The following is a 13,453-nucleotide window of genomic DNA, read 5'->3' as shown; positions in this document are numbered from 1 at the left end:
TTCTCCACATAGTCCAAAACTGCCCAGTGGACCAGATTGGATATTTTGCTGGGTAAATTCGGGGCCTTATGTTTGACACCTTTGCTCTAAACGTGACCTGCTCCCAACAAGTTATGTGTTCAGCATAAGTTACTTTAGTGATTAAGCCAGTTAAAACTTTCGTGACACAAAAAACGGTTACTTTAACTCCAACAGTAACTCACTAGCTTATTAATCTGGCTTCTTGGTAGACCCCTGGGGTCACTTTAGCTCTTTGCAAGAACAGCATTTTATTTGAGAATGTTAGCATGCTCATGTTAGGTACTTAGCAGCTTAACCTAGTATGATACTAAAAACGAAATTGTCTGAGCTTGCAGCAACCCTCCAAGGCTTCATCCATCCCACTGTCACCACGGTTACACACACACTCACACACAGCCGCACGCACACAGAGAAATCTGCAGAGGTATATGTGTCAGGGAAACCTGTCTCCATGACCACAGTAAACAGGCCTATCAGCAAGGCTTACACACAGATGAAACATTATCTGGACAGAGCGAAAGAAGCCACACAGTCTGACACACGAACACTCGCTGGTCAGGAGAGATGGCAGAGCCGCAGCGAACATCTGAACCCATCAACTATGTGCATCAGGATGAAATCTGGTAAATCATCACAGTATGTTATTTATGTTTGATTTTACTCAAATTTTATAAAAATATGTTCTTGCATATCTGCTGAGTTACTAGGAAGCTCTTCTTTGAGCAATGGCATGTAAAGCAGTCATCACTCTGACTGGAGTGAGACCTTCAGCTCTTTCTGGATTTGCAGACAGTGCTGAAACTGGAGGAACGACTTGTTTCTTTCCACTGGTGTATGATGCAGGGTACCACATATGATTAAAAAAAACCCAAACGTATTTGTATTTGTGTGTTAGGAAAGCGCATGTAAAGGCTGAGAAACACTCGGCTGAAGTTTGGCCTAACAAGTGGGGCTTCCTGTCTGAAGCCTACAAGGAGGTAAAGACAGCCACAGATAGCACCACTCGTTTTACTGAATGAAGGGTGACCAGTGGAGCACAGGACCTTTAACACTTGTCCACTGGTTAGGGTACAATCATAGATCCCCTTCTAGTCCACAACATGTGGAAAAGAACTGACAGAAATTCCAAGAAATACTCCCTCAAGTCAGACATCAGTTAAATGGACATCAAATAAAACTAAAGTAAAGGGGCCCCTCTCCTTTGGTGTCAGATTGCATTCTCTCATTAGGCTTTTTTTTTCAAGCTTGATTTCTCAGTCAGAGCCATCTTTTAAAAACAAACACACACACACACACACACACACACACACACACACACACACACAAACACATAGCTTGAAATATCACGGAAAGGGGGGTGACTTTTTAGTGCCTATGTCTATCTTTTATATACAGTTAATTATTACAAACAGTCCCACAAATTACAAATCAAATGTTTAAATAAACACAACATTCATATTGTTTAAGGTCTCCGGATTCCACATATGTGGATCTAACTTCTCTCTTATGTGTATTTTAGTATGAGGTGGAAAGTGTGAAGCTGAAGAAGGCAGTCAAAGTGGAGCTTCCCCAGCACCTGACTACACAACCTCTGACCCCTCCAGAAAAATACATACATGTATGACCTGGCTATCTATCTGTTTATCTGTCTTTCTCATGTATCTGACAGGTTTTGGGTTTTTTTCCCTTCAGGTTAGCCCCTCACCTCCTGTTCCTCAGACAACTCAGGGCATGATTGGTTGGCGTTCAGGTCACTCACATCTCCAGCTGGAAAAGTACAACACAGTGCGTCATGGGAGGCGTAGTTTTTTGAAGGATTTGGGCTGACCTTTTATAGCTTGTATTTGAGTACTTAAGTCCTCGGCCACTGTTGTCTCACCTAATAAATGACTAATGACTGGAGCATATTTGGCATATTTCATGGTCTCTTTGACACTATTCCACATTAATAAAACAAATAAATCTTTCACAACTCTGACTTCAGACTCAGCGTAGGGCATAAATTTCGCCAGTCGAAGATCAACTACCACAGATGATGAGATGACAAGTGGTTTACAAAACTGTCCATTAATTGTCCATTGAAAATGTCCTTGAAAAAAAAAACAATGTATTATTTATTCTTCTAATTTCAATAATGTCCATATACCACTTGCATCAAGCTCAAGTTTTGTATAGTCCATTTTCTTTAAACTATCCCAAAATGATCTAAGAAGACCATGCATGATGATTCTTCTTCTTTATATTTTTATTGGCGGTTGGCAAACAGCAAAATGGTGCAATACCGCCACCAACTGGTGTGGAGTGTATACATGATGATATCCACTCATTCACAATGATACAAGATTAAAAAAGAAAAAGAAAAAGAAAAAAAAAGAAAAAGAAACATTTGCCTCTGTCCCATCTCATCACAGCTGAGCACCACTGAACCTTGATTAAGTGGCTGTTGAGACAGTGCCAAGTGGCGTTACTACTCCCTCTTGTGTTGACAAGTTGCAATAGCATCAAAAACATAAAATGACTAACATAAAATCACTGATAAATCTACACCTGTGTCACAATACTGCCCCGCAAAGGCAGAATACTGTAACTACAAAAGTAGCCAATATTACCAGAAGTAATGAGACGGAACGAAATTTTTCTTGTGTTTTGATTTTCTTACTACTCCATCGGCTCTTTCTGAGTACTTTGGATTCCTCTCTCGGTCCAAAGACCTACATGTTAGGTTAACTGATGATTTTAAATTGCCCATAAATGTGAATCTGATTCCGAATGACTCCCTGTCTCTATATGTTAACCACTCTTTTCCAATTACAGTGTTTTAAAACAGGTTATGTAACGTCTGACTGGTAATAACCACAATGAGCATTTATTAGTTTGCTCAACTGCGAAATTCCCCATAGTTCCACGCATGAGTCACGCTGACGTAATGACATCACGAGGCCTGCTTTGAAAGCGGAAGAGACAAAAACAACAACAGCCTCGGCAACAGGGAGGGACGCACATTTTATTTTTTTACCTGTGTGGTATCAGAAAGTCAGCGGACTTTATCTACGGTTAACCCACCAGCTAAAGTTTACATTTAAGCTAGAAACATGTCGCTATTTGGCAAGATATTCGGAAGCGGGGGTAAGGGTGGGAAAGCGCCGACACCCCAAGAGGCTATTCAGCGACTCAGAGAGACCGAGGAGATGTTGGCCAAAAAACAGGATTTCCTAGAGAAGAAAATTGAACAGGAGCTCGTGACGGCGAAGAAAAACGGCACGAAAAACAAACGAGGTGAGGAAAAGCTCTTAAACTGCGTCGGATTTAATGAAATTGTCAGAACGGCTAGTTAGTTTCTTAGTTAGCCTGAGGCTAACTCAACAGAAGGAAGAGGGAAGTTGTTAGTTGACACGCTGCTTACCTGAAAACAAGTCTGTCCACCCGGCTACAAGACTCCATATTTAAATGTCTAGTTTTTGGCTGGCACGTATAAAACAACTGAAGGGAAGAAACAAACTTTAAGAAATGAAATAAACAAGAGACAAAAAGTTTGTAACGTTTAGGTTCGAAGACTCAGGCAGCCAAATATTAAACTGATGTTTATGAGCGTAACTAAGTTTGCATGCATATATATCCAGGTATTGTTCTAAATATTTACAAAACCTAACATATTCATATTGTTCTCTCTTGACAGACAGTGTCTTTTTTTTAAACAACTGCTTAATAACACCAAACTTTGGGTTTATCTTATAAAATGGAAGCTTTGCCTGGAGCTGTTTTTGGAACAGGTCATACCTTACAATTAATTTCTGTCCATTTTTTTTTCTTAGCCCTGTGTCCTTTTTTAATCTACAGTATATCACCCTTCAGTCTTGGGCATGTAACGATATAAAGCGCATTGTCAGTCATAGATTCATTCCCATACTGCAGTATGCGCTGTTACAGTTTAAGTTATATCCACATTTTAAATACATTACTTTTTTTAAGACTAGTATCTTTATCTTCTCTGTAACCATCCTATTACAGTGACAGACTTGGACTTTTCACAGTTTTGTAAATTTATACTGTGGTTTTAAATAAGTATATCAAATGGATGGATATTTGAAGGACAGAATTATTAGTGAGTGAGTGAATGTCTGTGCAGCCATTACACTTAAACTGTGTCAACCGCATGTGTGCCTGCTAAACTGAGTAGCAGTAGAACAGTTAGACAAATGACAGGTTGATCTGACTGTCATGGCGCAAAGACCCAAGCAGATCCTTACATGCTTGCAAATACAGAAAGTAGACTATTGGCTTAACACTAGTTACTATCACTGTGAGCTTGTCACCTAAAAGTAATTTTTAAAGTCTTAGTGTGATCTAAATCGGAAAAATCTTTCCATCTCCAAAACCTGATTTTCAACATAGTTCATCCCATAAGTCAGCCTCCGTCTATCTTTGGGGTCACTGATTATACACAATACATAAATTCCTCATGACAATATACCAACCCTGCTGTAATCTTGGCAGCTGCAAGATTCATGGTCTCTGTTTTCACTGCTTGGTTTTACTTTTTTTTTTTTTTTTTTTACTGTACTTCAAGGAGGACCTCTGACTTTTTCTTCCACATTTTCTACTTTCTATTACTTCTTTATTTGGTTTACTGGCAGCCTACCACTAAATGGATGTTTCTACCTATTAACATTACTGAAGAATTAGTGATTTAATTCACCACGTCTCGTCTATAATACTCAGGATGTCGCTTTTCACACGGACACTTATGTTTTTTCATTGAAGTAGCCATAGACCAAAATGGACTCGACATTGTACTTGTTGCATGAAAACTGCTGATGGTCGCTAAAAAGGAGCAGAGTGGCAGGAAAAGCAAAACGTCACCCAATTAGAGCGACCTCTGAGACTGAAACATGGAGTCTGAATGCATTTCTGCAACCCACATAATGTGATAATGATTTGTGTGATGTTGGCTAATGATGTTATCAGTCTAGGAATAGGTCCGGCTGCTGATATAATCTGATCAAATGGAAACTGTCAGCTGCTGTCTGGCTGCTAGTGGAAAAGGCTAGGCACAAAGTAGATTGCTAAAGGTGTGCATGTGTGTGGATGTGGGTGTGTGTGTGTTGGTGGTATATGGCAGCTGTGGTCACGAAGCAAGGTTTAGTGGATTATAATTGACAGGCTTTTCAAAGAAAAGAGGTGGACAGGTGGTGAAATGTTCCTGTAAAATGTAGCCTTGCTGTCTGTGTGTCATATAATCAATTTTTGTATTCAAACCTACATAATTTGATTGCATACTATGAATAGTTCCTGTCTTGCTCTGAAGCTGTCCTCTCCCATTTTTTCCCCCCCAAAAGTGAGGAAATATTACATTCACATTTTGCATAAACTTCTAAATCTAGATTACTACCCATCATTATCATCATCATCAAAGTGTATCTCATGCAAAAGAGCCCATAAAACTAAATTGTCACATTAACAGTTATATGGTTTTAAAGTATGTTGACTGATTTACACTCCCAGTGCATTTATTAATGAATATGCAAGAAATATCCCCCTTTAAGCAGAGCCTTCATCTACTCTAATCTGTAAGTTAAGTAGTAAAGCTGTAAAGGTAACAGGTATTTTTCCCTTTTTCTTTTATTGTGAAACAACGATTAAAAGTATCTAGACACCAGCCCCACCTCTATCATATTTGGCTGTGGTATGTAAATGTGCTACCGTAGAAACAGTGGTCACGTAACCTTAGAAACAAACCACACCTTAATGCGTCATAGGTGCACTTCTGGAGTTAAATAATAATGTTTGCTCAAATTCATATGTCTTGACCAGTTCTCTTATCACATGGTTTTGTCATTTGTTTTTATTTTCCACAAAACAAAGTTGTGTTCTTCGAAGCCTCTTACATTTCTCTCATTGTTGTGTTGAAGAAAAATTCAAATGTTCTTAACCCTTTAACGGTTCATTCGTCAACCAACCCACTTCGTCCTCACTCTCAAACCACAAAAAGAAACAAGCAGTTTAATAATGACAAATCAAGAAAAGTTATTGTGGGGTAAATTTGATTTTTTTTGGAATCCCAGATTACTGTTAGAATTGATTCTATGAGAAATATATGAAAATGTTGGTATTGTGCTAAATCTTGAGTATTGTACTAATTACTGTTTTATTTTGTATGCATAACTTTAATTTAGTCAAAGTCAAAGTCAGCTTTATTGTCAATTCTGCCACATGTACAGGACATACAGAGAATAGAAACTACGTTACTCTCAATCCCTAGATAAAATAGCAAATGAACATTTAAATATAAGAGTGATTAAAAATGCAAGTAAAATAATTAAAAAGTAAAATTTAAATAAATAAATACAATACAATTTTTACATATAACAAGAAAGCTATACAATATACAATATAATGAGTAAATGACATTGAGTGCAAACCAGGCAGAGTAGTGCAAATGGGCAAATAGTGCAAATGGAGATTTGGTAATGTACGGTAATACATTTAAGATGTATATCCAAGGTATCGGAGGCCCTTTTTTTCCTGGGCAATGTGACCAAAAATAGAATTATACAGGTGATAGAAAGACTAATGGTTTTAACCTAAACATTCTCATATGTGGACATTTTGACCTATTACTGTGGTTATCTTCTGCTATTTAGAGGAACATTTAGCATGTCTTAGAAATTGTCCAATATTGATGTTATTGTTGTCATTATTATTTAGCTCAGAAATGAAAAAATGCTAAGAGGAAAGGGCTTATTTTCATTTTTTCCTGTTTATATGGTTCCTTATAATGTAATATAGCAGCAATATGATTATATTTACTTAGGATATACTATGACTAAATATGAAATGACTAATAACAATGAAAAATAGACTAATTAGATATATTAGCTAAAGTTGGGAAGAAGATGAATTACCATCATGCTTCCTGCCTTGCAAAACATGGGCAGAAATCTTGAATAGTTTTTTAAATTATTAATTTTGTAATGTGTTACAAAGAAAATCTCAAATCCTTTCCATTATAGGGATTATTCTACTTTGCATCAGTTGTAGTTTGTTCAAAAAGTCTGAATATACTCAATAATTTTAAGATTGTTTGACATTAATTATAATTTTGAGGGTCTTGGAAAGGCCCTTAGTATTTCAATAATTAAATCACTCATTCATTCAATTTATATTTATAAAATAGTGGAGGACCTCTTTCAGATTTCACAAATCTGTGATCACCAGTTTTTGAGATCAAACTGAGGTGTAATATGTATTAAACCTGCTGTAATTGTACAACAGCAACATTTCAGTTTTGTTGTGTAAGTAATAAACACATTTGGACAACTTTGTTCAACATTTTGAATTGATATGAATGTGTTTACTGCTGAGTGTGCTTTTCATGTGGATGTTTTGTTTTGTTTTTCCACTACAAGTGCAGTTCAATTTGATATGCACTTGGAAAAAAGGTCCTGAAATTTTTTGACCTCTTTTCTTAGTTCCTTGTGACTCAGCAGATTTGAGTCAGTTGTAAGTTTCACTTGATCCATTGTTAAGGTGATTTCCTATGTAAGCACCTAAGGGGAATTCCCAGTATAGGTGTGTGGCTGTAGTGTTTGTTTGTTTGTTTGTATTTAACCCCCACTCCCTTGAAGAACACAGGAACCAAAATACACATTTATAGTCACACACATAAATGTATATATATATTTTTTAATCCTCTCAGCTAGGGCTGGGCTATATCATACCGTTCATGGTAATACCGGTGTAATTTTGGGCAACGATAGGAAAATGAAATATCGCGATAGAATATGGGTAAAACGCGCATGCGCAGTGCCTATGTTTACAAACGCACATGACGGTGACGCAGAATGAGAAGAGCGAAAGCGGATCGTTAAATGAAACGGATGAACCAGAACTGGTTTGTAAAAATGCTCCAACTTGAGTGGTGTGGAACTGGTTTAGCTTTCGTCCATCAGATACACAACAAAGCACTATTTTTGGTAGAGCATGCTAGCGGGCCGTCGTTATTACCATGTTTTTTGGAAAATACGGCACACTTAAAATCAAGCCTTTGATTTTTCTGAAAATCAACAGTGGCCCTTATAATCCTGTGTGCCTTATGAATGAATTCTGGTTGTGTTTACTGACCTCGAAATGATTTTATGTACACGGCGCTCGAAGTTCTGTCAAATGTTTCAGTACGACTTTGCTAAGCCACGAAGCCGCACCGTTTGATGGATTGTCGGAGCATTACGGCTATCGTAGGCAGGCGCCTCGCGGAGTGATACGTACTGTGCTTCAACATAATGTTACCGTATTGTGTGTGTGTATAACCTCTTTTTAAGTTTTGTGGATATTATACATGGTTATGCTGAGGACATGTCGGCCAGTTTCCACTGGAAATGCCTTTTGGTTAAACTGTCAGCAAGGAATTTGCATTTGCACTGTTACATTTTTATGTAACTTTAATGCACATAAAAAACAGCTGCTTGTTTAAGTGAAAATACATTGATGGGGTTTTTTGCACTAATAAAGTTGTGGAGTTGTAAAGTATTTTGTCTATTTTGTCAATTATATCGTCAGTTATATCGTTATCGCAAATTTTCAAATGTATATCGTGATAAATATTTTTGGTCATATCGCCCTGCTCTACTCTCAGCTAATCAAAGAACCATCACCGGATTTCCAAATGTTGTACTTTCCAACTGAGTTTGATCCGGGCCTATGTGAGCTTGATGAGCTGCAGGACTTGTTGAAATTCAGTGAGTTACAAACCTAAAAAGTCTGACTGAAGCATGTTGTGACTTCATGCAGAGATTTGGCTGAAACAGGATTTTATCCGTTTGAGTCTTGTTTCGTGATGACAGCATGAAACCATTTACTGCACTTCAGCACAAAGCAAGCTTTTCTGCTGCGTGGTTGATTGTAATGTTTTTTTTTTTTTGTTTGTTTTTTTTTGGCCTGTCCCGTTTGGCTCTTTTGCCATCAGAATTGTTGTCTAAAGGCAAAGAAAGATGCCCAACGGATTTACTTTACCAAACTGACCATCCCAGCCTTGCCGTAATGGTCCATTTGATTCACCTTTTATTGTTTATTTTATTTTCACTTACTGAATACGGGACAGACTTGACTGGGGGAAAGAAGGGGAGAAAGAAAGAGGGAAAGAGAAACAGCTGAGAAGCTTGATTGTAATGTTGAATGTCATGGGATGGTGATAAGGTTTCAATGATACCGATTAGCCAATAGTGACTCTGCTTATAGGTCAAATTCTTTATCGATCCCATTTGTGATTCATGATCAGTTGTGTATAGGAAGAAAAAAAGGCCTGCACAGTAGTATTTGGCAAATAAGCAACATTTATATGTTTTGTACTTTTCGTTTTTCGTTTGTTTTTTAATTTTAAAAAAAGAATAGAATACTGATGAGCATTTGTGCTGCTTTCTAAACGAAGTTTATTTTCCCCTTCTTGTTTTTGCATGTCCAGCGGCTCTACAGGCCTTGAAGAGGAAAAAGCGTTACGAGAAGCAGCTGGCTCAGATTGACGGAACCTTGTCCACAATTGAGTTCCAGAGGGAAGCTCTGGAGAACGCCAACACTAACACAGAAGTGCTCAAGAACATGGGCTTTGCAGCTAAAGCAATGAAGGCCGCACACGAAAACATGTATGAGAGAAGTTCTGGCAGTATCTCAAAAGAGTCTTTTGTTATTTCATCATTTTTTTCCCCATTTTTTTAACTGTTGTTCTAGCTTTTATTTGCCACAGGATTTCTGTTAATTCTTTATTTTTATTTTTTTTTACTTTTCCCCGTATGTTCTGTCATGAGACTTTATTTCTCCAATTTGCTTCCCCCTCTTTGTTCCCTTCAATAATTCCTCCTTTTTCCCTTTTCTTCAAATTTGTGCCCTCAGATTCATTGATAGTAAAAAGTGTGTCTGAGTTGTACTTGGCAGTGTAAATTTAGTTCTTTTTCTATTATTAGCGGCTACATGGTGGTAGAATGTATAATTATATTATATTTACTAACATTTACATGCCACCTTTGACTCGCCTGTTTCACAGGGACATTGACAAAGTAGACGATCTGATGGCAGAAATCACAGAACAACAGGAGGTTGCCCAAGAAATCTCAGATGTGATCTCTAGACCAGTTGGCTTTGGGGAAGACTATGATGAGGTGAGAGCAAAACAAAAAACAAACAACAAAAAACATGAGGCCTACAGAAACTAAAAGCCTAAATTTAGGCTGATGTTTTAGATTTTTCTTTCAAACGAATGTCACAGCAAAATGTTACAGTAATTATAGATACAGTGTCCCATGAAAACATTAATAAAAAAAGTCAAAACACACTTACTTACATTTTTACTGTGACAATGTGACTACGCAGTGAGTGACTTGCCTCTTTCCTATAATGTCTCTGTAGTTGCTGCCTCATTTAAGCAGTGAGTTGGAGCCACTGCTGATAGTTACTGGTTTTTAGAAAATAAAACTGAGATCTTAAATGATTTGTAAAGCAAATATATACATATCTTACATCTGCTATCTTACTAAATGGCTTCTGTCTAGTTATTTTTGATCTACATAAATCTGATTCATTTTGTTCTTTTCTCTGTTTAGGATGAACTCATGGCTGAGCTGGAGGAGCTGGAACAGGAAGAGCTGGACAAAAATCTTCTCGAGATTGGAGGCACAGAAAATCTACCCAGTGTACCGTCTACATCACTTCCATCCAAACCAGGTATAATGGCACATAAAAAAGCAAAACTAGTTTTAGTTCAGTTTAGTGCACCATCCATTTGACTAAAATATACTTTTTTTCAAATTAAAATTGAATATTTTTTTTTCCTTTTTTCCTTTTTAGCCAAAAAGAAGGTGGAAGAAGACGAGGACGAGATGGCAGACCTCGAGGCCTGGGCGGCTAACTGAGCTGGCTCGCCCTGCTAGCTAGCTAGTGGCCTTCTCCCTGCTACCAGACTGATCCCAGGCATCTGGAAGAGAGATGGGGACTCTGGGCTGCTGAGCTGGCTGCTGGCATGCTGCTCTGTCTTAAAGCCTACTTCCCAATATCTAACCATACCCCAACTTTGAAGTATGCACTTGTGCACATATTTTTATGACTTCAAAAGAAATGAACCCAGGCTCTTTTTTTTTTCTCAGTTTAATGTTACAGAATGAATCTCTTTGCTCCAGCTGTGCACTCCTCTTTTTCTAAAGGGCATAGAGGGAAAAATAACTTCATGTCCAGCAGCCTGTGGTTATGTATCAAAGATTGTGTATGAGCATTTGGGTGCATACTTTTTGGGAGGGTGTGTGGAGTAACAGGCTTAAAGGCTTGTTTCGAATGTGAAAATTCAACACATTTTGGGGGTGAAAAAAAAAAGACAATAAATAATTTTTCTGCTTCCTGCATCGTCATCTCTCAGCTCTTCTACAAAGATGACAGCAAGCCATTGCTGCTGCTACCAAAAGCAGCAGAAAAGTTAAAACGTGTAGGCCTTTCTCATTAAACGTCACTGTGAAATTACAGACCTGCTACTGTCGTAAACTACATTAAATCCTTTAATGGAAGGATCCAAGATTTGATGTCTTTGTCCCTCTGTCTGCTGAAGTGTAATAAGAAAAACATCTGGGTCATCTAATCAGTTGCATCCTACTAATAACGGCATGTGGTGAACACCCCACCACCACCACCAAAAAAAAAAAGCTCTTTAGAGGTCATAAGCTACCAAGCATGATTTACTGCTAGTGCTACACAGTTTATGCTGCTTCTTTTTTTTTTTTGCTGCTGCTGCTCATATTTTACTCCACTACTTTCCATCTCTGTTTTTTGTTTTATCCTATACTCTCTTAGATTGATGTCATTGCTTGTATCCAACGAAAGCAGTCTTTCATAACACTATTGCATCTTTGGTTCTGTTTGCTTTGTGGCTTTTTCAGCTGGGGCATGAGAAAGGACAATGTGTCATATGTGCTCCAGGGACATGGCTGATGTTGAAAGCATTTGAGTTGTGTGCTCGTGCACAGTAAGAATCAAACCAGATGTTTACACCTCTAAGCTGGTTGGGACACACTAAAATAAATCATGCCTGAGCTTGATAATCAAGCAAACTGGGTACTGAGGGCCAAACATGCAGGGCGAATGGTACAGATCACCCAGTGATAGCAGTAACAGTAAAACCAGTAAATCAGATCAGTCAGCCCTACAACAACAAGTTCCAACTTGCCAAACTGCAGTTGAATCCATTCAGTTCTCATAAGCACTCTTTATATTTCCTCAGTCTTACAAATTAGTAGCTACGCCCGTAATAATGACCAATATTCAGGACACCAAAGCTTCTGCTGCTTCTGCTTAGTCTGGTCTTCATTCTGAAAAAGCACACATAAGGCTGCTCTAACTTCATAACCAGTCATTCAGAAATATGTAGTCAACTTGTTACTCCAGTAAAGCTGCCAGAGGGCACACTACAACAACTTGGATCCGTTTGTGCCTGATACCTTGTACTGTCTGTGGTTTCACAGTGACTATATCTGAAGTCCTACGCTGGTTGAATTTAAAGATGATGTGTGAGTGTGATGTTTTTTGAGACTTGACACAGTGACCTCTTTAGTCAAATTAAGATGGTGAGGTACATTCCCACCCCATTTAAACTCTCCTGTAGTACGAATTGATTTTTCAGCACTGTGTGACAAGCATGGGGTGCATCTGTTCCATGTTGGTCATCTTGATTACAAATGTGACATAAGGAAGTTCTGCTCACTTGTCCCTTGACTTATAGCTGCAGCTACATCTCCTTCTTTCTCTTGGGGAAACAGAATTCTCAGTGTACAAATTGGGGTTGATCATGACTGGCTTTCTCCTGTAATTCAAACATAACTTGCACATTTTAATTAAGAGGTGAAACTTTTAGTGCTCAGTTGTTATGCATTTAAGAATGGGTCAACCCCAATCCTTACATGTAAATAAAATAAAATAAAATTGGGGAAATAAAACTTGCATATGCCAATGCTTGTTTTTGTTTATTTTTATATAATATATATATAATTTTTTTCTGTTTACCTCAAATATCAGAACCTCAATGTGACCTGTAGCCATCTTAGCTCAGCTTGGCTGTAAAATACGGTTGGACATTGAAAAATTTCCATGTCACAAACATGACTGTTGTTTATGTGGGAGGTTACATACATTTTATCTTAATAAAGTTGAGACTCAATGTGTCTGCACTGCTGTATTGGAATTAGTTTACCTTTTATATATTTCTCAGGCAGCAAACATCTGGAGTTTATGTCACCGTTCTATTTTTCCCCTTCATCTTTCAACCTGTCCCGTTTTGTAATGTTTAAAACCTGTGGAGACCCTGCCTTCCCTCAAAAGTTGTTTATTTTACCTGACTGCAGTAACAATGAGTACATTAACGGTTTGAGGTACACGTATCACAGTACACTGCCTGCCTTCTACTCCA

General features: G+C 37.9%; 2 protein-coding genes across 2 annotated transcripts; both read left to right on the top strand.

The window, feature by feature from the left end:
* Window positions 1-540: 540 nt before the first annotated feature.
* On the top strand, window positions 541-1,848 carry LOC146710001 (ciliary microtubule inner protein 1-like). The gene is made up of 4 exons (XM_085457975.1): window positions 541-644; window positions 917-998; window positions 1,541-1,639; window positions 1,714-1,848. The coding sequence occupies exons 1-4, from the start codon at window positions 586-588 to the stop codon at window positions 1,846-1,848; spliced, it is 375 nt and encodes a 124-aa protein (XP_085314101.1). The 5' UTR covers window positions 541-585.
* A 1,094-nt stretch (window positions 1,849-2,942) lies between these two features.
* chmp4ba (charged multivesicular body protein 4Ba) lies at window positions 2,943-13,204 on the top strand. The gene is made up of 5 exons (XM_085457241.1): window positions 2,943-3,297; window positions 9,479-9,656; window positions 10,055-10,169; window positions 10,611-10,731; window positions 10,855-13,204. Exons 1-5 carry the CDS (start codon window positions 3,114-3,116, stop codon window positions 10,917-10,919), a joined length of 663 nt encoding a protein of 220 aa, XP_085313367.1. The 5' UTR covers window positions 2,943-3,113; the 3' UTR covers window positions 10,920-13,204.
* Window positions 13,205-13,453: the final 249 nt, after the last annotated feature.

Source organism: Copadichromis virginalis, linkage group LG5, assembly GCF_057382275.1.
Source record: "Copadichromis virginalis isolate Kocher_CV1m ecotype Utaka linkage group LG5, C_Virginalis_male_GT1.1, whole genome shotgun sequence".
Lineage (NCBI taxonomy): Eukaryota > Metazoa > Chordata > Actinopteri > Cichliformes > Cichlidae > Copadichromis > Copadichromis virginalis.
This window is presented reverse-complemented; position numbering and strand designations above follow the sequence as displayed.